Genomic DNA, 26,355 nt, shown 5'->3' on the forward strand with positions numbered 1-26,355 from the left:
GAGTCCAAACACTTCAAATAAGAAAATAACATCAAAAGGGGGACTTTCACTCCAATGATATTGGAGTTAAATTGAAATAAATTAGAAATAGATAATAACAATGCATAAACAAACAACAATATAACTTAAATATATTATCTATCCAACACCCCCAATGCATTTTTATTATTATTTAATTAATAAAATGATTTTCAAAATGAAACATGATTTTGAGTTTTAATTAATAAATAGGTAAAATGTGTATCTGGATAGACGTGGCCTAACCTAAGGGGCGACACCTGACCCGTCGCTTGTTTTCCATAAAACTCTCAATTTTCTGGGTAGAGAAGTGTTCGTGTCCTGTTTTTGTATAGGTCTCAATGTAAGCTGGGAGTAAAGTAAATTAAAATAAACACACATTTCATTTCATTCAGAGATCCTCGAATGCTTAGTTAATCTCTTTTAAAATTAACGGTGCCTATGGAGTAAATTTCAGCTGCAAAGAAATCGAAAGAGATGGAGGATCAACGGGAGCAGGAGCCATCTGATGACAGAAATGGAATTATTTTACCCAGAAACGAACGGCTTCAAATGGAGCAGATTCGAGAGCTTGAGATGGAGCAGCTCGAAGTTGAAGAGGTCGATTCAGGTCGTGAGTCTTCTTCCAGTGATGATTCAAGGTTTGCGATCACTGTTCTCTTTTCTTCTCCCAATTTTTCTTTGCCTTTCTTCTTTTTATTTTATTTTTTGTTTGGGTTTGTACATGATAATTTTTAAAGTTCATTCATTCTCATCCCTAGCATTTAGAATGACTCAATAATCGAAATCAATCCTTTTATTTTTAATTAATTCATAGTTATTTATGTGGACTTCGTCGTGCCAAACCCTGCCTCTTACAGTCTGGGTAGGGAATGAAGCCGCTTTTGCCATATGAATAGTAAGGAATTCTTTATATGAACGATAAAGCGAAAAAAAGCGAATTTGGAGACGAATCATTTGCCGAAATTATCAAGGACTGGAGAGTTGAGATCAACTGAAGATATTTTGCTTTATTTGATAAACTTCTCCATAAGGGGTGCATTGGGCTTAGATGCCAGTGCCACTACCGGGGGGTATCTCTTCCGGGAAGGACCTGCACTAGTTCTGACAGGGGTACACAACATCCAGAATGTTGGATGCAGTACGTTACCTAATTACAACAATTGAGCACATCTGCCTCTGTTTGTACTTGGCCCTCACCTTGTTACCACTGGTGGCTGACATATTATGATAATAAGGGACATTTTTAGTGAAATTCTTATTTACAATTCTGTCAGCCTTTCTCAATTAGCGGAGACATGAAGGGTTTTTGTAAAAACTAAAGACTGGCAAATTGTAGGCAGTGTGGAAAAGACGAACATGGTTGTAACGGGTATATTCCCCAAGATGGCCAGGTTTGATTTGGGGATCAGTTGCTTCTTGCATCAAAATTTCATGATTTTTCACTTACAGTATAATCATAAATAAAGTGTATGCGGTTGGCATAGAATACATGGTGGATTATGTGTTGCATTTTTTTGAGTACAATATTTTTGCTGGTGAAGTCCATCAGTTCGCATTAATTAAAAGAAAAACATGCGACTATTTAATCTCCTCTACTGTTTTGGTCATACTCATTGGCTGGGAGGTGATCCCGTGGAAGCAGCTGCAATTCCTATTTTTTATTGTTTTGAGCGCAAATGGCCCGCAAATGGCCCCATATAATGTTTTCAAGAGTGCTATGGGATTTAAGGACTTTTCTTTAAGAAAAACAGTGTGGCTAGTTTTTAAGGGGGAAGTTTGAGAGGATTCTGCGGAGAGGGCCTAGAACTTTGGAGTCCCTGCTCAGAATATAGTGTAAGATTTGACCAAATGGGAATACGTACACGTTGATCTTGTCAAAACATATTTCAATCTGTACTTATAAACATAGAAACTTGAAAAATTGCATTGGATAGCTACTTCACAGGATACGTTTGCTAGATACGTCTAAACATTTTTCTCAGCAGCACCCACAGAGAAAACTATGGTGGCTGCACTGCATAGAATTACTGCCTAAATTTCTAGATAAGTAATCCTCACCCTCCCTGTCATTGTCTTTAAATTCACAGGGGAATTAGGCATCAATCTTAGATATCATTTGGCTTAGAAGCCATATCCAAAGGATTTGTACTCTCAAAAATCACTTGGACTTACTCTGAGCCCTATTTGGTTGTGCCCTTCATTATTAAGCTCTCTTCAACCTGGGGAATATACTTAATTGGGCTTGAGCCCAGGGCATCATCATGGTAATTACTATATACACCCCTTGACTTGTATCTCCCCTCTCTTCATTGTAAGGACATTAAAATTGTTTCAGTGCTCTACCTGCTAAACTTTCTTAACAATATCTGTGGCCATGGGGATTTTGGACTATTGCAGTTTGAGAATTCCTTTTCTGGAAACAATTTTTTGATTCATTTTTACAAAGTTTCGCAATGTATCCTTAGAATCTTGTTCGAGAATCACATTTTTAAAATTGAGAACAAGTTTAAAAGAAAGTTTCTGATGACAGGAACTCTCAACCTGAAAATGTCTTCCTTGCTCAAGCATGCAAGATACTACCAGAATGAAGAAAAGCACACACTTCACCTGAGCCAACCCAAGACATTCGTTATAAACAGAACCTAGTAATTGGTTTTGTTTCTTTATTTACCATGTCACTCTGAGGAAGAGGGCAATGTACTATCTAGTCCATTGTGGCAAAATAGCCACTCTAGTCCTTACAAGGATAATTGAAATGAGCAAGGAGTTTTTTGGATGAACAAAAATTCATTGCAATAGTTACACTAGAAAAATAACCGAAAATCACATTATATTGAGGGCAGGAGCACTCTGCTATGCTAGGTTTCTGGGAACATCTTCTGGATGAATTATAAAAATATAATAATAATTATATGAAAATGTATGAAAAATTGGTGGTTAGAATTGGCTATATGTTCGGTATAAATATTAATTTGACTTCTTCATAAAATATGTCATATAATTAGTCGCATCCCTAAGTTGATTAATAAGTACGATGTTGTAGGAGCGCAACATATTTAAAATAACCTTTTTGGCTGCAAGAACAAAGTGATGCATGTAGGAAAGTAGAAAGTTTTATCCACTGCACTAAAACACTGGTGTAAGAGCATTGTGATGGATGTTCGTCAAGGGAAGGAAGTTGCATATAATCAATTGTCAATGTTGTTTTCTTGTTTTTGGAGTTGAGCACAAGAAGAAATTTCTATCTTGCAAAAATGAAATGAGTAACACTTAAAATGGATTTTGTGATGCCTAAAAGTCATGCAATTGACTTGGTTGGGTTTTGCAACACTATGGGAGATTGGTGCAGGAGCATAATTTCCAAATGTTGAAATATGTAGCTAGAATCGGATCCTAGTTTAAGTTATTCATGTAATTGGGCTGGGCCCCATTGTAACTTATAATATTAGGGCAGGCCCTATTTGGGCGTTCAACTTATGTATTATGTAATTGTTATGTGGCAAGACCTATCAAATATGTAGCTTGTAATTAGACACTGACCTATATAATTGTAATGTGTAAAACTCTTGGCATAATATATGCAAGCCGACTTAGGGTTATTGAAGGCATGTGTCACCTATATCTACAAGGTGATTTGAAGACAAACAATCATCTAACACAAGCGATGTATGTCTGCAAAAAACAGCGATTTTCCTACTAAACTATCAGCGATTCTTCAAGAAGTCAGTGAACACATTCTGGAGATCAGCGAACACAGTCTGAAGGTCAGCGATCATGATTGAAGGTCTGCAATCACAGTCTGAGCTATATTGAGTCAACTTGCTGAGCGAATTCATTTAAGGAGGGCAAATTTATAGAGCGAAGTATTTTCAGACTATTGTGCTTCAAGTTTTTTGAAGATCTGTCCTATATGTGATTGAGGTTCAGTCATGTTCTGATCCGAATCCAAGATTCAGATAAGTTAGTTTGTTTATGCCCTAGGTGGGGAATTTGTACTTGAACATCTTTTGATATTAACATAATCAGAGCTGAATCTTGTTGCTGGGTTTTTCCTCCGGGAGGGAGGTTTTCCCAGGGTACTGCTGTGTTGTTTTGTGCCATAATGTGTTGCATTTCAGTTTCTGTTATTTACTTTTAAATCTGATTACTAAAAACAACACCAAAGGCCATAACTTTTAATCTGGGTAGCTGGTGGAGCCCATTATTTTTCAAAAGTGAAGAATTTTGAGAGATCTATTTCCTTGTGACCAACCATAGTCAATTATTGCTTGCTTTGAGCATTTTTGAGGCAAATTGAACCATCTAGAGCTCAAAAATGGCAATTTATTTTTTTCAGGTTTCTTAGAATTTCGTAATTATAATAATATGGTGTTTCAGTGTGATCTTGGGTTGGGATTCTCTCTCAAGACTCAATCAGATGTGTAGTAGTTATGGGTAAGCTTTTAAGTCCATTTGTGCTTAAATGTAAAATCACTAAAAATAGAACTTTCCTATTTTTAGCAATTTCGGTTCTTCTTGGTAGTTTTTTAGTTTGAATAGTTTTTGGTGCATCTTACTTATGCTGGATAGTGGGTCAGTGGCATATTTTCCTTTTAAACAAAGACTCTTAGTACTTTTTGTTCTATTGTTGAAGAATGTGATGGGATTTTGGTGTTTTACTATAAAAAAATATTGTTAGATTTTTGTTGCATTTCTGGATACATCATTTGGTATTAGAGTAAGTTCAACTTTGGGTAGAGATTTGAGGTTTAAGCATTATGCCAAGATTGAAGGGTCATGTAGTGATCTGGTGGGATCACTTATAGAAAGAAAGACAAAGGAAGGCTAAGGTTGGGATTGAGACATGGAGCAAGATGGAGGAGAACTTGAGGGGAGATTTTCTTTTTGTGGATTATGCCAAACCTCTACAAAACATTTCAAAATTGAATGCAAAAGGAGCATACTGTACAATGCTACACATAAGAATTTAATAAGCTTTCCATTTGAGTGGATCAAGATGAAACATATGAACAAGTGACTGCAAGGTATTTAATTGGTCTAAACTTGTCTATTGGTGATGATTAAGCATGCATAGGATTCATAATTTGGATGATGCCTATCAACTAGATTTAAAGGTAGAAGAGAAGAAAACTAGACAAAATATTTAGAGATCATCTCGGATGCAAAGAGGGCTATCATCTTTCCGTAGGAGATGAGGTGGATTTAATCCCACAAATCATCCTATGAAGGGGAGAATCAAGAAAATTATAGATGAGGATTTCACAACCTACAAAGCAAGTTTTAGAGAGGTAGAGGCTATTGTAGTGGTAGATGTTGGGATCCCCTATGTAGACCTTATGTTTGCTATAGGTGTGGTGTAGAAGGGCACAAGCATTTCAGTGTTTACATTATTATACACAAGAAAGGAGGCAAGAGAATCAACCAAGAATGAATTTGGTTGAGCCTATGGCTGAAGAACAAAATCTGGAAGTTGCAATAGATGTGGTAGAGAGCCTCATGATGGGAAGAACAATGATTGCTCCTAGGAATGAACATGCTTTGACTAAAGACTGTGGCAATTTATGGCTGTGTACAAGTATTATCCAAAGTAGATGTACTTTAGGTGGAAAGGTATGTAAAATATATTATTGTTGGTGGAAGTTGTGAAACTATGGCTTTTAATGAAATGGTAAAAAAATGAAGTCAGCAATGTAAAAATCATCCTTATCCTCATCGTCTTTCTTGATTGAAGAAAGGAAATGAAGTCATTATTGATAAGATGTGTTTAATTATGCTTTCCATGTGAAAAGACTTATTATATGGATGAAATTTGGTGTGATGTTATTCCAATGGATGCATGCCATGTATTGCTATGAAGGCAATGGAAATATGACAAAAAAGTGATGCATGGAGGAGAGAAAAACATACATTTTTTGAAGGATGGTTTAAAGGTAGGTTTGTTACCTCTTAAGGAAGAAGGGGTAGCTGAGGGCATGCTGTCCACCAAAGAATTTATCAAGGATATGAAGATGTTAGGGCTTTGCTATGCTTTAGTGGCAAAGAAAGAAGATACAAATTTCATGCAAATACCAATTGAAGTAACTTAAGTGTTAGAAAAATATGTAAATGTTATTCACGATAAATTACTTGATGTTTTTCTGCTAAAGAGAGATATTCAACATCAAATTGATTTAATTTCAAGATCATCTCTACCCAACCAAGTAGCTTAAAGGATGAGCCCAACAAAACATGCAAAATTGAATACGTAGGTGACTAAGTTGGTGAGGGTGTAGTAAAATAGAGCATGAGTCCTTGTGCGACACTTGCATTAACAACTCCCTCTAAATAGTAAATAGCTAGGCAATAAACAAAGTCACCATCAAATATAAGTTTCCTATACACTGTTTGGATGACATGATAATTGTGTTTGATGGAGCTTTATATTTTAAGACTAGGGATGGTTTATATGAATGGTTGGTGATGCCATTTACATAATCCAATGTATCCAACACATTCATGAGGTTGATGAATCCAGTGTTGCTTGAGTATATTGGTAAGTTTATGGTAGCCCATTTTGATGATATTTTGATATTCAGTAGGAGTAAAGGGGAGCAAATTTGAAAAAAATGTAGGTTTATGTAGAAGAGTTTGGTTTTCTTGGGGTTTGTTGCTTTAGAAGATGGTGTAGAAAAGGATGAAGAGAAGGTAAAGGCAATTGTTGAATGTTCCACTTCGAGAAGCATATCAAAGGTGAGAAGTTTCCATGGTTTAGCAATATTATATAGAAAGTTCATTAGCACCAATAACAGATTACATGAGGAGGAAAGAATTCATGTGGACAAGTGCAGCAGTAGAAAGTTTCCAATTGCTGCATAAGAAGGTGACACAAGCCTCTATCTTAGCATTGCTAGATTTTAACAAGGTGTTTGATGTAGATTGTGATGCTTCACATGTGGGGGTTGGAGTAGTACTGAGTTAGAAAGGAAAACTAATAGCATTTTATGGTGAGAAAATGAATAAGGTGAGGAAGAAGTATTCTACCTATGATGTTGAATATTATACCATTGTATGCGATTGGAGGCATTGGAGGCATTGCTTGGTACCTAAGGAGTTTATTCTATTTACATATCATTAGGCTCCTAGGCATGTGAACTCAAAAGAAGTTAAATAGTAGACATGCAATGTGGGTTTCTTTCTTGCAGGGGAAGCATGAGTTAGGGAAGCATAATCAAGTGGCTGATGCTTTAAGTAGGCATGTGTTTGTGCTAATTACCATTGTGAGTGAAATACTTGGATTCAAGTGTCTCAAGGACGTGTATGCTTTTGATTCAAATTTTGGAAAGGGTGTTGAACAAAGCAAGAATCCTTTAGTATGTGAGATTGGTACTATTTATGATGATTATTTTGTGCAAGATGGTCGTCTTTTTCAAGGAAACAAACTATGTATTCCAGCCGGGTCTATGAGAGATAGTATTGTGATAGAACTTCATAGTGGTGGTTTAGGTGGACATTTTGGTAAAAGTAAGACAATAGTTTTGGTAGAGGATAAGTAGTTTTGGCCAAAGAGGAAGAGAGATGTGGCAAGATATGTATCAAGATGCAGAATATGCCAAGTAGCTAATGGCCCATTCACAAGACATAGGGATTTACATGTCTTTATCAATACCGAATAGTTCGGATAGATCTGAGTATGGACTTTTTACTAGGATTATCAAACACAAAAGAGGTAATGGTTCAATATTAATTGTTGTGGATAGATTTTCAAAGATGGTTCATTTTATTTCATGCAAGAGAACCAATAAAGAATAGCAGATGTGTTTTTCAGAGAAGTTGTGAGGTTGCATGGTGTTCCAAAATCTGTTACTTCAAGTTGGGATACAAAATTTCTGTGTCATTTTTGAAGGACTTTGTGGAAGAAGTTGGGAACTAAATTGCAATTTGGTGGTGCTTACCACCCTCAAGCAGATGGGTAGGCCAAGGTAATAAATAGGAGTTTGGAGTTTGGGACATCTATTGAGCTTGGAAAGAAGCCCAAGCAGCAGGACTTGGCTTTACCATCGGCTGATTTTGTATATAACACTTATGGGAGTAGGGCTATAGGAAAACTACCGTTCTTACTTATTTATGGTAAGGATTCTACAGGTGATTCAGACTTGGTTCACTTATCAGTTGCAAAATGGGTCAGTGATGATGTATAGGCATTTGTAGAGCATGTGTACCATTGCAAAATGAAGTAAGAAGAAAGCTACAGGATAACAATGTGAAGTATAAGGCAGCAGCTAATGTAACAAGAAGACCACATGTATTTGAAGAGGCAGATTTAGTGATGGTATATTTGAGAACAGAGAGATTTGACAAAGGAACATACAAATCGAAGTATAAGAAGATTGGCTTGTGCAATATTTTGAAGAAAATGAATGACAATGCTATGAGTATATTTGCCACAAAATTTTGACATTTCTCCAGCATTTAATGTTTTAAAGTTATATGCCTTTCATGGAGATGATAATGAAGGTGAAGGGGAAGATGAATTGAATTGGAAGCAATAGGTACCCAGAAAGAAGAAAGAATAAATACGATTAGTTCTAGGCGAAATGACAATCAACATGAGGCAGGGAAGCGGCAATAAGTTTTTGTATAGTTGGAAGGGTTACAACAAGAGAATAACACTTGGATCTTAGAATCAGAATTGAAGAGACTGGATAGGAGCAATTGTAAGGAATTTAATTAGGATAACTCATATGAGCCAAGTTTTCTTCAACAAGAGGAGAATGATAGAAGAGAATAATGTCAAGAATTGAAGAGACCGGATAGGAGCAAATGTCAGAAATGTAATTAGGATATAACTCATTGGAGCCATTTTCTTCAACAGAGGAGAATGATAGTAGAGAATAACTTTTGGAGGCTCTAACTTTTGATTTGGGTAGTTGATGAAAGCCATTTTTTTGAAGTGAAGAGCTCACAGAGATCTATTTGCTTGTAATCCACCCTAGGAAGCTGGCTTTGATCATTTTCAGGGCCAAATTTAACTATCTAGGGCTCGAAAATTGTAATTTAAATTTTTTTAGGATTTTTAGAATTTTCTAGACTTAATAATTTGATGTTTGAGTGTGATCTTGGGTATACATTTAGACTCAGACACATTTCGTCATGTAGATGTTATGGGCAAACTTTTAGGTCCGTCTGTGCTTAAATGTAAAATCACTAGAACTAGCAATTTGCTATGTTTAGCATATTCAGTTGCTCCAGGTAGTTTTTTAGTTTTACTACCTTTTGGTGCATCTTAATTATGCTAGATAGTGGGACAGTGGTGGATTTTCCTTTTAAAGGAAGAGTTCTATGTATTTTGGTTCGGTTGTTGAAGAATGAGATAGATATTTTGGTGCCTTATTATTAAAAATAATTGTTAAATTTTTGGTGCACTTCTGGATTCAGAATCCATAATTATTAGCTTGAGAGTATCATCTTCAGAGTTCTATTGCACAAGAAGAGCTTCTATGATGTACTCTGATCTTGCAAGAGATTGAGCATGTTAAAGTTAGACAAGAGAATGATCTTATTAAAATTGTCATCCAACTTAGGTTACAAAGATTCAGGTCAGATAGATCCAAACTTGAAGAGATTGTACAGGTTGTCAAAGAGTTGAAACTAATATCTCATTAATTCTCGTAGCCCTTTGGAAGTTCCCTTCACAAATTGGCTATTTTTCATTTCCTAGATAACACAGTTAATAAAAAAATATTAAGCCCTTTGGAAGTTCCCTTCACAAATTGGCTATTTTTCATTTCCTAGATAACACAGTTAATAAAAAAATATTTAGGCTTCCAATTCAACAAGTTATACCTGTATAATATTTGTTCGTATGTTGTATTGTTGCTCTTGATCTGAAACCCTGGGCCACTGCCATCAGTTGGTTGTTGTGTTGGCAGCATGCAATGAGCAGCAATGGATTTCGATGGAAGAAAGCTCCATTTCATTTCTGAAATTATGTTTCATTTTGAGCTTCTGGACGCATGTTTCGGCCATCATTAATTCTTTATTTATTAAATAAATATTGCTGTAGGCTCTGCAGCACTGACTCGTAAGCATTGCACCTATCATTTATATATTAAATAAATGTTCCCATGTGCCCTTGAGTATTAGTGCCTTATAATTTTATTATAATGTTATTCTGAATTTACAAATTAAATGAACATCACTGTAGCCAAGTGCTTTATAATTTTATTATAATGTTATCATAAAATTATAATATAACAATTTGATATATAATAATATATTACTGTCGAGGACAAAATAATATACAAAAACAGGAATTCAACATTATATTATTTTTATATTATTTATATATATTTTTAATAATTTTAATTTAATATATTTAAAAAATTTCTAATTTATATTAGTCAAATATAATCACGATTTTTTCTTGCAAATTTTATCTTGTTAAGTTTAATCCAAATTTTATCTTTGTTGCACTTGAACACGAACATGAACCTTGTGACATAGGTCTGAATGTTGGTTGCAGAATTATGTTCCTGCGAGTTGGGTTAGACTGCCCTTGATTGGCTAGCAGCCTGTTGATTTATGTTTTTGGCATTTTTTAAGGGGTAAACGCTTTTGACCGGGAGCTGTGAACTGGTGAGGTCAAAAACAGGGGACCTCATCCCCACCGCAATGGGGTTTGAACCTTGGTGGCAAGAACAACACCACCACATTTAAACCACTACACCATGCCAATATCAGCTCTGTTTTTGGAATTTCAGTTACAGTCCATGAAAGGATATATTTTTTTGGTTTTGTTCTGAGAAGATAGTTTCACTTTCCTTAACCTGATAATATCTTGTACTTCATTCAGTCTGTATGCCTGTATGCTGTTAATTGGACTCTTAAATTGAAGTAGTTTATTCTATACTATGCTTTCTAGTTGCTTTTGCAAATTAAAAGTTTGTGTGTAGAGCGACAAGTCCCAGGCTCCGTTTCACTGGGCACTGGTGTTGTGAATGTATTAACTCTCCTTATTAATTCTCCTTGTTAGATTGTTAGCACTCTATACATATGCAAGGAAGATGTGTAAATCCCAAGAGTGTCAGCTTTGGAAATTAGAAAACACTATTGTTTTAATGGAGCTATCTGTGACTTTTGTAGCTTATCGTGTGAAATTGTTAGCTGTTAAGGTTTTGTCATTTTTACTGCAGTAACAGCCATTGGCCTAGGGATTACTATCCATCACTGTGATATTTTGAAAAATCACGAGAACTGCTACATTCATCGTGAACCGATATATGTATGATTGAAGACTGTAGCAGGCTAAGTCATTTGATCAATAACCATTGGTCAACATTAATGATATTTTCTAATGAATGCAAAGGGATGTTCCAGTTTGAACTTTAAAAGGATATTTAAGAAATTATTATGCTTTAATTGAAGCAAAATCAAAGATTTATCTCAGATATAGTAGCAGCTTAAACTATATCAGTATAAAGTTAATTTTAATTCTTTAGGTATGCAGCAGAGTACTTTTAATAGCTTGAAAGTCAAAACTAGTTCTCTGCCAAGAGTTCATGTCATGCTTGTTTTGCAGTCTAGGTGGACGTGGGGATGGAGGGGCAGGCCGTTATGGTGGCTTCACATTCGACACATCATTGGCATCCTTGCACACATACCTTGGCGGTAAGCTTGTGAACTATCTGAAAGTTTTAAGGTTCAATTACATTTTGAATTATGAATTAGTTTTTTAATTTTCATTTATTTTGTGTGGTGTTACAGAAGTTGATGATATTCATTGTAGACGAGCATTTTTGGATGGCGGTGCTCTTCTTGATCTGCCAATGTTTTATCTGGAGGGTAAAGTCTTTCACTGATTGTTTTTTTCATACTTTTGTAAAGAAGATTAAATGTTCTCGATGAAAGTCCATTGTTTTACATTTGTTGTGGATATATTCTCGTGGTTTTTGATTCTGGTACCTTATAATTAATTTTATATAATTACAATGGAGGCAGTATGAATAATTCCTTGACAACTTTGCTATTGGGATCTTGGAAAAAGTCTATTGATCTATCCTGAATCCTGCAAACATTTTTTTTCTATAAAAATTTCAAGATATTTATTCAAGTAATCCAAGTCAGTTTGTATTTTCTAATGCTTTTAGCAATTATCGTTTTCAATTGACTTTGCTTTTTTAAAGGTAATTAGCAAAGCTTATAGCTATATTCTCTGCTTTGTACCCTGAGCATGAAATCTAATATGTTAGAATACAAATTATGTTTCTTAGAGGGTATTTATGCTTTGGGATTTTCTATTTAATTGGATTGCAATGAACCATATTTGATTAAGGTTCTTGTATCTTCTGTAGAGTTTTGGAGTGTTAATATTTGATTCTTCTTTAAACGTTGTTTGCTTTTCATTTTACTACTGTTAAGAGTAACTTTGAGAGCCCCAAGTATTATATCTTTTCTTGTACCCTTTTCATATTTTGACTTTCTGTTTTTGGATTAAGAAGTAAGCATGAACATTTTTGATTTTATATAAATCCAAAATCTGACCATATAGGGATCTGCAGGACTTGAAGTTTATAGTTTTTCTTGACCATCTTTAAGAGAAGAGGTCTAATAGAAAAACGTATTTAGACACTGTCAACAACACTAGGGTTGTCCCACCATGTATGTGTTGGTGTTTTTTCCAGCTGATTTCCTCATCTTGTCTAATGGTTACCTACTTCTTAGAATCAAGACTGTCAAATCAGTGGCCAACTAACAAGGAATTTTCCTTAAACTCTCTCATAACTTCAAAACTTCATTAGGTGACATGTTATGTGTATACTTGCAACAATTTTGAGGTGATGATTGCCAATTGGGGCACATTGTCTTGTAAAGGCAAATGTTGAAATGTTAGAATTCAATGGGAGATTGCACTCTCAAAGCTGATATGTTCACACCTCCATTAGGTGAGTGTGACATAGCTTTGGGTGCTCCTTGGCTTCATATATTGGGACCCTACATGTGTGATTTTGCTGAATTATGGATTCAGTTCCTAGCTAAAGGGTAAAAATATATCGTAAAGGGTGTGACAGACAGGTTCTATACTTACATGAGTTCAATAAAATCATTAAGGACAAGTTTCCTATACTTCAATTGATGAATTATTGGGTGAGTTGCATGGGGCCCATTTCTTCTCCAAGTTTAATAATATAGACCTCCAAACTATAAATGACATCTGATTGTCTTGAAATAGAATGATTGGAGGTGTTGCTCCCATTTCCACAATTTGGGATTAACTCATATAAATTCAGGTTAGTTTTCTAATTGTTTCCACATTCTTTTAATTTTTTCGCATGTTTGGTCAGCTGATTATTACCTTATGGGTTGTGCTAACCTAGTTAATTGTTTAGAGTTTGCTCTAACCCAGTATTGGGCACTGGCATATCATTAGGAAGCAGAAGTCAATTTTAGTACATTGTTCCCAAATTATTATTGAGATATTATATCGTGATGTTGCCCCTTTGAAGTGATGGGGAGTATTTATATCTTAGTTTTTGAAATACCATCTTCAATAATCTCTTTGTGTCTGTTGTTGCATTTCATTACAGAAATCAATTTTTAGGTTGGAAACTTTGGTGTATGCCACTCACTACAGGAGATTTTTTACAGATACAGGCTTGAATATGAGGTTGTCTCTTGTAATGATATGGAGATTTGCACACAATGATTGTAACAAGATTGTGATATGAATAGTTATTAATTGTATACTGTGAAAAGGTAAATACCTCTTTAACTAATTGTAAATAAGATCTTATTAGGCCTATAAGGTTTCCTCTTGCAATGCTTCATCCTTGGAGTATGACAGAAATAGTCTCCCCCTTCCGGTGATGGCATGATGTTATATCAGTGCAATGACATGTCAAAGTAAACTATTATATTTTGCTTCTTATTGGGTTTGGTTTATCACTCAGATTTTCTTTTGTACGTTATGATAAGTTTAGGTATTATCTTTCTGTCATTCTTGGTTATCTTTTAAATTACTATAAAAAGCTGATTAGTTCTGAGAAGTTACTTTTGATTTTTGTTGTTTTTTGTTTATTATTGGTCTTATGTTTATGGAAGATAATCTAGTTTATAGTTTGAGTATCAAAAGGTTTTTAGGATGAATGGCAATTTTAGTAGAAGACACCTCTTTTATAGTAACTATATTTCCAGATGCATTTATTTGAAAGGATGATAGCAAATTAACACGCAACTAATTTCTTGTCTACTTTATTTTTTGGTGTTTTTGATTCTTCTTGTTCATTGGTCTTTTTCTGTCTCATTTTATTATTTTATAGGTTTATGCATGTTATATTCCTTGCACCCAGCTTTAGTAGCTCCTAATGTGTAATTACTAGGTTATATTTAAGACAGTTCATATTCACATGATGGCTTTGCTGTTGGTTTCTGTGTTTTATAAGTACATATTCATCTGTCCTTCATATTTTGCATTGCTAACGACATGTGACTATTTCATTACTTATATAAGGAACTTGTTTTATTGGAAATTTTGTTTTGATTTATTGATACATGCAATGATACATTTATTGGATTGCGACAACATTTACCCAATTTGCAGTAAGGTGGTCATATTGGTTCTCTTTCAGGAATTGTATTGTTCCCAGAAGCTACTCTTCCATTGAGAGTGATACAGCCGAGGTTTAAAGCAGCTGTAGAACGGGCTATGCAGCAGGAAGAAGCCCGATACACTATAGGTGTGGTATGGATATTAATCTTCTTGCTTCACACATTTCTATTTTTCTCTCCTTTTCGTTTGCTTATTGATTTTAATCACCAGGTAGATATGAACTAAAATGAATATTAGTTTCAATTGTATTAAATTCCTTGTTGGATAAGTTAATCAAGGTTTTGTTAAAATTTTGCTGTAGATACATGTTCGATCTCTGCCCCAAGATGAAGGCCTTCGGTTCGCTTTAGTTGGGACTACTGCTGAGGTAACTATAACAATTTTACTATCTGGACATGCATTTGTATTTGCTTTATTAAATGGTGCATTAGATGGCGAGAGTAATTCACAATCCTGTTGGGATGGGGTTCTTGTTTACTGGCACGATTGCAATTTTTTTTTAAAATAATCGAACTTTGGATAAACACCAGATGTTAAAATATTCTATAGTATAATATGAAGCCTGCATGATAAGGAAAGATGAGAACACGAACATCTTCTAAAGCATATCTGTAGCATAACAAAGATATTTCAAAATTCAATACAGTCCTTGAAAAGCATCGTGCGATACTAAAAAGGGAAATTACCCTCATGTTTGCTATTGTTTCCAAGTAAGTGAAAATTATGTGAAACACTTTGCTAAGATTCTTGTTATGCCGAGAGGCATCTACAATGACATCAAAATGTCCGTAAACAAAAATCCATTTTTGAAACAATTTGATATGCAAATGACGGGTAAATGCATGAAATATGTCATGTTTCAGCTTTTGTGGAGGTGTTATTTTATTACTCCAAATAAAATAGAACCCTTGCCACTTGTCTCCAGGTAGATTCACAACTTTTTGCATGCGGGACTTATATGGATTTGTATACTTGGAGTTTAATATTTTAGAAGAACATTTATTTTACAGATGATTCTCTTCTATTATAAGATATCTCTTGGCATATTTTACATATATTTTTTAAATATAGATATACTAGTAGAGATACAATATCATTCTCATTAGGAGCCTCAGGCATAGGATCAATAAGACGCATGACAAAAAACTCGCCAAGACACAAAAAATGGAAATTGATCATGCCAGAACATAACTAATTCTGAAGGACAATGACTGGTGCTGAAACAAGCACTGACTATAAATAGCAGTGTTCTCCAAGGACCGAGGAGAACAAACCCCAAAAAACCCCAAAAGACTGGTACCCAAAAGAACTTACTATAAATAGTTCTCCAAGGACTAAGGAGAACAAACCCAGGAAAACCCAGAACGCTACAAAGAGTGTCACTGCAAACTTGAAAGCCATCTGAACTCCAAACCACCACCGGATGCCAAGTGTACCTTAAATTGAGCTCTCCAAGAATGCTGGAACTCTCCCAGCTCACTTGGAAACCTTTGAAAAACCTTGAAAACTGGCCAACGCTCATATAAAAATATGGCATAAAAATGTGGACATTACAAAGGTCCACTTACAACTTTATTTAGCAAGTCAGTAGGAATAGGCTTACCTCTTGATGAGCAGAAAAGTTGCTGGCTATTTATAAATTTATAGTGTTTTGTGACTTCAAAATCAATAGGCTGTAGCTGCATGGTGGGATGTTGATCGTAATGATGCCACAAAGATTGGTTGGGGTTCTATGGGACGAGTCACCCTTTATATTGGCAATGACTTGAACTCAAATTCTTATTTCAATTTAAGTGAAGATGAGGCAAGGGCATAGTAACAGTACATCTAGTTGTCTCCATTTTGTCATTTTGTACTCATAGCCTTCTGACCTTTTCATTTTGTTGTATATTCACATTGGTAATGAAACTTAGATGGTTAGACATTGAAATTTTCTTGAGTGGTATGTCAATGCATGCAAATTCTCAATTCAGCTCTATTATTTCATAATATGGTTATATAATAAATATGGTGAATGCCTAATCATATGAATATTTGATATGGACTGTACCAGTCCATTATGGGTACACATAATTTAACCATTAAAATCTGCTTTAGTTTTGACGGGGGCGTGTTGACGGGTGTTTGACACACTCACCAACAGTCAGGTGTTTTATGTGACCACTCGCCACCTCTCCTGAAAATCATTAAGTTTTGAGAAACTAACTACTCGAAGGTCTTTATAGTCGGGTCTCGACGGTGATGGGCAACTCAATGGTTAATGCGGTCGTCCCTGTTAAGGGGTTTGCTGGTTGAAACAAATTCCAATAACTTCCAATAACTTACTTTTTTTTTGTATTTTTATGATTTAAATTCTCTTTCAAAATAAACTGCAAAAGATAGATCAGGGAAACAAGAAAATAACAATGAAACCAATGCAATAACAACTTAATGAACTACTCAATTAGCACCCTGCAATCCAAAAATCATCAATACTATTCAAACCAACATTCAATAACGGACCTCCAATAAACATGCAAAGTCATGCAACCTCACAAATTTATGGAAAGAATATCACCACAATATTGTCCTATCAGAGTAATTCTCATACACCACTTACGTGCGCAATATGATTCATAAAGCAAAGAACAAATTCATAGCACATATGCATAGATCAGGCAATCTATGAGCTGCTTCTTGTATTAACTCCAAAGAATGTATCACAAAAACTACTCTAATTCATAACAATCTGCAAAAAGTAATCTAAAATCTCTAAGTGGGCCTCAAATCATCAATTTGTGGACCCTTACAAATGAATCAAACTCTCCAATTTATAGAGTTTCTTGTCCTACTTTCTAGGAAATAAACCTATCTAAATTAAGCTCTAAAAAAGCAAGGAGTCGCAGTCGACATGCAAGTCTCTGCCTTAGACTCTAGTTAACTATTACGAAACTGGGACTAGGCGAACATTACGAAAACGGTGTTGCATGAGTTAAGCTTTCATAGTCATGCAAAACTTGCTCAAAACTAAAGTGTAATTTGGAGGTGCAGTTGAAGTCCCAGTGTAGTGTCATGCAAAATTCCTTCAAAAAGTCATGCTATCATTAGCAACCGTATGTTTAACCGTATGTTTATCTTTCACTTCTTTTTATAGGTCTTGTAGTTGCTAATGATACATGCAATCACTTCAGCAGGAGGGTCAACAACATGTTTGATTCTAAACTTGTACTTCCTCAAAATCTCCTCCGCATTCTTTCTTCTACCTTCCAACTTTTCTACCATCTCTGAGCCCTGTTGACATTGAGTTATCAAATACGTATACCTGTCCTTTAACTCAACATCAAACTGAGCAGGAGCTGCAAAATAATGTGTCACATATGCATCCCATTGGCGGAGTACCTTGTCCTCCTCCATATGTCCAGCATTGGTTATACCAAGTCCCAAAACTCCTAACAACTGCCCTACAAACTTCTCATACTTCTCTACTACACTGAGAAGGGGAGATCAAATACCTGTTATATCCTTCCCATACTGTTGGAGCATTTCAATCTTCAACTCCAAAATGTATATGTAGGATTGCAAATTTTTACAACTATCTCCGGCTAAGAGATCTTCTCTTATTATAACCTCTTCCCCAAGATTCAAAACTTTATTCAAAACATGAAACTGTTTGCCAAAAATGTTGAGCTTCTGCTCCCACTGCTGAAAACAAGAAGCTAACGCTCCTTCAACCTGCACAGCCTTTTCATATTCTCTCATGGTGTTTTGCAAAAATAATCTAATTTTAGAGGCATTTGTTTGTGCCCATGCCTTTGCTGTAGTTGCCACCTGTCTTACTTCAACTAGTGCTTTTATTTCTCCTTCTGGGAGTGATGAGATTGAAGGTAGATTGTCATCTATACGAGTATTTAGGGGCTTGCCCATCTCTACCAATAGCTGCTTTTATTGTTCCAACTGTGCCTTGACCTTTGAGTGGGAGATGTGCTCCTTTTCTATTTGGCCCCTGATGACACCAGTAGCAAGTTCCAATTTATCTAGCTCTCCCCACTTGGTCTGTTTACCCAATTTGACCTGTGACTCCTGGTTTTTCGGGGAGTCTTGACCTTCAGCTTGTGTTGGAACTGCTACATCAGCAATCACTTCACCAGAATCTGTCCTTGACAAATGGTGCACTGTCTTTGCCTTCTTTGTTTTCCGTGGTTCTTCAATGATGGCCTATTGTAGTGTAACCTTTGGTAGCACGAATTTCTTCTTCTTCTCGAAGGTGAAGTTTAGCCATTGTGGCACATCCTTATCCTTTTCACCTTCATGTGGCACGATGTCGGTAGTCAGCATGTGTGCTCTTCTGCTTCATCTTTCTCCTCTTCTTCTTACTCCGAGGTTTGAATATCTCGGGTTGATGTACTTGGTTGAATTTGGGCGGTTCGAAGAGGTATCAATATTAAACTGCTGTTGCTTATGCAACTCTCCTAACTTATTAGTTATTTCTTCTTCGAATTCCCTATCTCCTGTATCTATTTCCTCCATACCTTGCTTGGCAGCTATCTCTTTTAGTAAATCTTCTTGGTCTTTTGGAGTTAAGACCAATCTTTCATCCTGTGAATCCTCAGGCTCGTTTTGTTCCCTCTTCCCCAAGTGGTTGCTTAGCTAGTTGACCTTGTTCATCAATGTCCATGGGGTCAACCGGTGCCTGTTTCTTGAGCCTGGTAAACTTCTTTTCTTTCTTCTTTTCAGTCCTTCTTCGTACCAACTGTACCACAAATTTGCTCATCTTCTTGGTTAGAATCTGACTCAATGTTATGAATGCTTACATTTTCTACAACGGGAGTCAATATTGTGGTTATTGAAGGTAGTGTTGCTGATGTTGTTACAAAAATACCAGGTGGTGTTGGCAGAAGGGTTGTAGTGGTTGACGTCAAAATTGGAGCTTGTGTGCTTGTTGTTGACAGGGGTTGAGTAGATGCACTTGTTGTATCAGGAGGAGGTTGTGTACTTTCATCAACTTTCCCTTGTTAATCTTCCTCCTGAGTGCCCTCTCCTGGCCTTTGCCCAATTGCTGTCCTAACGGGATGTACCTCTGCCAATGGCACAACTCCTAACCCTTCTCTTACTCCGAAATCAGCAGCCTTCTTCAAAATTTCGGCCTTCCTCATTTGCTCCTTGACTTGCTTTAGGAGTTCCTCAGTACTTTCTTCAGGTTGGGTAGCCTCTTCTAGGTTCGTAGACGTATTCTTTCTGGAGCTGGACCTTGTCTTGCAGGCGTACTCTTTATGAGCCCTTGACTGAGGAACACCGGAGGTTGATTCCTTTTGCTTCCCCTTCGAAGCGCTCGACCTAACCCTCAAACTTAGCCACTGCCTAGTTCTATCTATAACAGTTTGAGTTACTATATCTATATCCACCTCTTCATGCCCCGACCATCTGATTGGAGAGAGGGGCTTCTTATCAATTTCTTGTTCCTTGTATGTAGGATCTAACAATCCACCATCATTCCTCAATTCTTTAGGGAGATTGGTCTCTATTTCAAAATTCCTTATTTGTGGCACCGAGAGGTTAGAATAAATTCTCTCTGACTTCAAAACTATCTTGGAGGTTAGCCCAAAAATCCTCCAATCTTAGCTTATGCCCCTCATATGCCTTTGGCATTATTTGCTTCAGTTTGCCGTATGGGTCATAGTACTCTCGAACATAATTGAATTCTTTTAAATTTAAATCTTGTAACTCCTGCTCCGCTGTCTTGACCACCTGAATCTTGGAACCAATAGAAACTGAAAAATCCACACTTGCCTTATGTTTTGAAGACAACAGTGATTGTAACCCCAACATCTGCCTGACATACTCTAGGAGTATTATTCGGTCATTGCAGTATCTGGGTAGCAGCATAGGGTTCCATGTAAATCCACTGACCTTGATATATGTGGAACGTTGGTTCTAAATGAACCAACATGCCCATTCCCTGATTATTGCCATGGCTTCTGGGCTTATTCTATAACCTTGTATCACCTGTGAGTTTGATGATGATAGGAAAAAGGAAGGCATCATTTATTCTTTTGTAATGTGCCTTTGTGTTGCCTAGAGGGAGTTGAGTGTAATATTCCCACACCTTTTGTCCTTCCTCATCTCCGAGCTGGCCCTCTGTTTGCAACCCTGGAAATTTGCCTGCTCGGGCAGCTACCCTCTGTTTGCAACCCTGGAAATTTGCCTGCTTGGGCAGTTACCCTCTGTTTGCAACCCTGGAAATTTGCCTGCTTGGGCAGCTACCTAGATAGCATATGAGGTGAAAAAGATTTTTTTCGTTCTATGCACATCAACTAATTGCTTATGTATATTGTCTGATAAGATTTGAGGCCAATCAAAATATTTCTTTCCAATCAAAATAGTAGTCATGTAGTGAAACATCCATGAGTGGAAATGTCGGCAATCTGTCTTGCCGAAGGCTTTGCTCAGCATAATAATCAGGTCACGTTGTGGCTCCTTGAAATCAGCCCTTAGAATATCATTGGCCTTCAATCCTGTTTTCCTCTCCTCCTCGAGCCAATTTTCATTCATGTGTCTTTTACTCGAGGCGGTATCCCTATTCCACACCTCTTCAGCTTCCTCTTCAATTGTCAACATCATCTCTTCCTCTCTTGAAGGAATACCAAAAACAAATCCTAGCATATCTGCTGACAAATCTATTACTGTCCTGCTTTGATCATCCGTGCACTTCCTAGTGTCTGCACTGTAGAATTGTGCCACAGTCATAATGAATTCGGGGGCTTGGATGGATTGAGGAAAAACAGTTGCTTCTACTAGCCATGATCTCTTGATTCTCCTATAAGGAGCCTCTAGCCTTGTTTTATCCAATTGTGTTCTAATATCCTCTAATTCAACATGTCCCACCTCTGTGTCAGTTACCCATTTGATTTGATCATCCAATTTGGAAACATAAACCTGCCCTTGATAATGGTACTTCATGGTTACTGGGAGTTTATCCAATTCCTTGCTTCTCTTGCTGGAGGTTGGGTCCATCTAATTGCTCTGATCTGCAAGAAAGAACCACAAATTAGCCTATCACATCATCAAATATATCAATTATATCACCTACTTTAGGACTCCGGGGTGGAAAACTCTTTCTAAAATACCTGACCTCGGAACTCTGGGGTTTCGAAGTTCCGAGGTAAGGATGGGCTAAAATAACATGGCTCAAAACTTCGGGGTTCCAAGGTTCCGGGGTGGACCAAACCAATGGAGCTCAGAACTCCGAGGTTCCGAGGTGGACCAAGTTAGCACAGCTCATTCGAGACTTTGGGGCTCCGAAGTCTCGAGGTAGTTCGAGTGAAGGCCCAAAAGATGGTCTGGAACTTCAGGGATCCGAGGTTCTGAGTTAAAACAGTGGCCTAAGAGGAAAGAACTTCGGAATTCCAGGGTTCCGAGATTAGGGGTAGTTCATCCAAAGGTCAAAAGGTGGTCCAGAACTCCGGGGATTTGAGGTTCCGAGTTTAAAGCACGACCCAAAAAAGATCAACCTCGGGACCCTGAGGATCCAGGGTTCCGAGGTTGATTAGAACTACAGAGCCTGGAACTCCGGGGATCTGGGGTTTGAAAACCCTAAGGTAAGCGGGAAGAACTTAAACACACAAAATGAGAAAAGCTGAAAAAAAAGAAAATCAAAGCTAAAAACTAGAAAAATCTAAACAAGAAAACACAAAGAGGGCGAAAAAAAAATCTACCAACCTGGCGAAAGAAAACCCTTGAAAACTTGGCAACACGGAGGCGCGAAGTCGGGAGGCAGAGCTAGGAGGTTGGAAAACTTCGAATGCACAAATGAGCTCAAAAAAATTCAGTTTTTCTATTTATACCCTTGATATTCCGTCCGTACGGTTGCCTTAAACATGACCTCGGGAGTTTGGGGCTTCGAACTTCCGAGATGGAAAACACAGAAAGACAAACACACCTCGGGAGTTTGGGGTTCTGGACTTTCGAAGTGAAAAACAAGAAAACCACAAACAAACCTCGAAACTCCGAGGTGCCGGACTTCCGAAGTGAAAAACAAGCAGGGCACCTCGGGACTTCGGGCTTCTGGGGTTCCAAGGTGGAAAAAAGAAAAACAAGCAAAACAACTTTGGGACTCCGGGGTTGCGGGGTTCCGAAGTTAAAAGCACAACACAACTTCGGGACTTCGGGGATCCGGGGTTCTGAAGTGACTAACGACAAAACATGAAGAACTCGGAATTTTGGGACTCCGGGATTCCGAAGTTTCAACAAACACAAGAAGCAAAAGCCTACGTCGGAACTCTGGGGTTCCGGGGTAAGAACACAAATCAAAACAAGGGCCTATCTCGGATCTTCAGGGTTCCGGGGTAGGATTTCAAAAACAGGCAAAGAACACCTTGGGATTCCAAGGTTCTGGGGTGTTAAGGCAAAAACTAAAAAAAACAAAGCTACAAAGAGCAAATAAAGGGGGACCCATATTTCCAAGACAAGAAAACTAATGGGGCTAGGTATGCAGGGCATAAGAGGGCGACTTCATATTCTGACTGAAATCTGAAGCCCAGATTATACTTTCTCATCTGGGTGTGCCTTTTGAATGATGCTTAGCAGATTTTGACCCAAACACAATCTGTCCCTATTTTTAGAAGAGCATATGAATGAGAGACACCAATATAGATGAACATGGTAGTTTTGAACCATAATTATGGATGGAGGAATTGACAACATTTTACTTAGAAATTGGATATGATATGAAAATTTCATATGGGTATAACAGGTTTATACAAAGTTTCAATACGATATGTTTTTGGAAGGTGTTTTTATCAAATTTATGTTGAGTACAGTCTCTTTAGAAGTCGAAGTATATTGCAGGAGAATGTTCATTTTTCTTTTAGGGGATGGACACAAGGTTGGCTTGGTAATCCCATTTGACCTCCTACTGGCCAGGTGACAGCCTGACGAAAATAAACATACCTGTTTATCAAGTTTTGAATGGGTAAATGAAATCCATGTAATCTAGAGAAAGTTCATTCTTCTTAAAGGTGGGTGGACACTAGGTTGGCTTGGTGTTCCCTTTGACCTTCTTCTGACCAGCTGACAACCAAAGGAAAAATAAGTTAAACATGTCTTGTTTAGGGAGATCCATTGAGGATATCCAGGGGATCACATGACCCCTGGAACCTAAAGAAATTTATGAATCAAATTGTCTTATCTTTAATCACGAGGATTACGACTTGCTTCTCTTAGTATGGTAGATACCTTGATACCAATGGTCACTGCTTACATGACTCAATTAATGACATGGTAACATGAACACAATCAAACTCTCAAATAATGGCATGTTGTTCTATTTAGGTTACCTTGCTTGTCGGTTTTATGTTGTGATGTTTATTCAATTTCAAGCTGTTGATCTGTATGTGGGCTATCCCTAATAGGATTTTAATGGTATATTTTTTAGGAGCTTTTGCTCATTTCAAATGCTTAGACTATTTGCTGTGTTGAAAATGTTAAAAGTTTTTTTTGGTAAGTTGTTGGTTATAATGTTAGACAAAAGAAATTTATGAGGGCTTTCAAGCTAGCTTGATGCTCACACAAACTATGCGTTTTGCGTAAAATTCATTTATTGTTCATAACACAAAATCAGACATAGGTGAGTCTTTGTTCATATTTTTTATGGTTTGTAATTGTTGTTTATTTTGTGCCAGAGATAATACATCCTAGCCTGTATGATATACCTGTGTGGTTGTATGTGGGCTTGTGGTATTCAGTAAATGGCAAATTCGGCACATCTGTATTCACAAATAAGTAAAATATCTGTAAAGTTAAGTTTGTGACTGTTGCACTATTTTTGCCCCTACCACTTCATGCTCATTGCAGTTGTGGCTAGAAATGATAGAACAATTCTGATATTGAAAATGTGAATAAAATCCTTTAAAATAAAACTCTAATTGTTTAGTTCTGTGAAGAGATTTTGTTATAGCTTGATCCATATATCAGTACAAGAAAGTGACTGTAAATGCGTTATTCTCTTTAGCTTTCAATTTTCTCAAAAACCAAGATATTGGAGTGTAACAATGTTTTCTCACATTTCTCACTAAGTAAAATCATAAACATTGAAAATTCATGGAAACATCAAACAAGCATTGATTTGGTTCTTTTAATTTGAGTTGTTTTTGTGAACAACAAAAATAAAATGTTAGTACATGGTTTCACTATTTGGCAGATTTTTTTTTTTAACATATATGCTTATATTCTAATAGATTCGTCAACACCGTCGCTTGGAGGATGGCTCAGTGAATGTTGTTACTCGGGGACAGCAACGCTTTCGCTTGCGTCGTTGTTGGACTGATGTGAATGGTGCAGTAAGAATTCATTCCTATTATAGCTATGGCCTTTATTTTTCGTTTTACAGGATTTTGAATGGAGAAGTCATAGATAAAAACATTTTTCTTTTATATAGCCATGTGCACAGGTCCAGATTATCCAAGAAGATACTCCGCTGCATGTTCCAAAGGATGCGTTTGGTTCATTGGCATCTAAACCTTGCTTTCAAAGTGGGAAGGTACCATGGTCAAAGCCTTCAAACTCCAATGATGGCAGAAGAGAGGACATTGAAAGTGATAGTGATGAGCTGGAGGATGAATTATCAGATTCAACTGTTGAAAAGGAGCCTTTTGTAAGGAGGTTGCAAAGACAGGTACAATCAACTGATATGGGTGAACAGGGCCATCCTGGAATAGGAGATGATGAACTTAGCAGTGATGAAGAGAATATGATTGGTTGGCAGAGGCCAAGAAGATCCCATAGAAGGAATTCTAGAAATGCTCCACAACAGTCTTTGAGTGATGGCATATCTGACACAAACTGCAATGATAGTAAGAGTGATGAGAAGAGCACGGTTCAGTTGGAAAGAAAACAGTCTTCAAAGGATGGAGGTTGGGGAGGTGCAGGCAAAGCCTGGGTTGCTGATGATTTGAAGTGGAGGTATAGGGCACCCTGTGCAGCATGGCCACAATGGGTGTATAGAATGTATGATGCATACAGTCTTGCCCGACGTGCTGCAGGTAATTGTCAGATAGATGATGGATTTTATCTCGTCAAATGCTCTTTCAGAAGTCAGATGAATAAACCTGTTTTTGTTTTGCTGCATGATTCGTATTCACAGTATTATTGTATGGTTGATCTTTTGTTGTTCCCTTTTCCTGGAGTATATGATTAGTTTTCAATTGTGATATTATGATGTTCTAGGATACGGTAGAATAAAGACAATGTATTTGTGCTATGTAAGATTGTCATCATTTTGTGTTGGTTTAAGAATTGCTGCCTTGGTTGTTTATATTTCTTTTTTAAGGGTGGACTATCATCTTGAAATGTGTCCTTTGACTTTGTGTTGACTGAACTTCACAGATATGTGGAGGCAGATGGTGGAGCTTCCTTCAATGGATGATCTAGTGAAGAAGCCAGACTTATTATCATTTTATATTGCTAGTAAAATACCAGTACCTGATAGTACAAGGCAAGAGCTTCTGGAAATTGATGGTGTTGTGTACAGGTTGCAAAGAGAGATACAACTTTTGGAATGTATTGACCGTGTACGCTGTAAGATTTGCATGGTAAACTTTCAATCTCTCTATTTGAACTTCTCTAGTAGCTTGTTTCCCAAGGACATTGAAGGTACAATCATTGTTAACTTTGACTATAAAGAAGATTGCTATCTTTCTGTTTTCACTTACTTTTATGTGTATATGCAGTTGGATGGTGACACTGACTTATAAACTGTATCATCTTTTTTTTAAGCT

The 26,355-nt window shown here is 36.8% G+C and overlaps 1 protein-coding gene across 1 annotated transcript in view; it reads left to right on the plus strand.

The window, feature by feature from the left end:
• Window positions 1-326: 326 nt before the first annotated feature.
• The window catches only part of LOC131075656 (uncharacterized), a 34,701-nt gene continuing 8,672 nt past the window's right edge, over window positions 327-26,355 (plus strand). Inside the window, exons 1-8 of the mRNA XM_058012497.2 lie at window positions 327-659; window positions 11,579-11,667; window positions 11,764-11,841; window positions 14,625-14,737; window positions 14,907-14,972; window positions 24,817-24,918; window positions 25,017-25,620; window positions 25,964-26,169. Of these exons, the coding sequence (XP_057868480.2) occupies window positions 496-659; window positions 11,579-11,667; window positions 11,764-11,841; window positions 14,625-14,737; window positions 14,907-14,972; window positions 24,817-24,918; window positions 25,017-25,620; window positions 25,964-26,169 (1,422 nt within the window). The 5' untranslated portion in view covers window positions 327-495. The remainder of the gene's footprint in view (window positions 660-11,578; window positions 11,668-11,763; window positions 11,842-14,624; window positions 14,738-14,906; window positions 14,973-24,816; window positions 24,919-25,016; window positions 25,621-25,963; window positions 26,170-26,355) is intronic.

Source organism: Cryptomeria japonica, chromosome 6 (assembly GCF_030272615.1).
Source record: "Cryptomeria japonica chromosome 6, Sugi_1.0, whole genome shotgun sequence".
Lineage (NCBI taxonomy): Eukaryota > Viridiplantae > Streptophyta > Pinopsida > Cupressales > Cupressaceae > Cryptomeria > Cryptomeria japonica.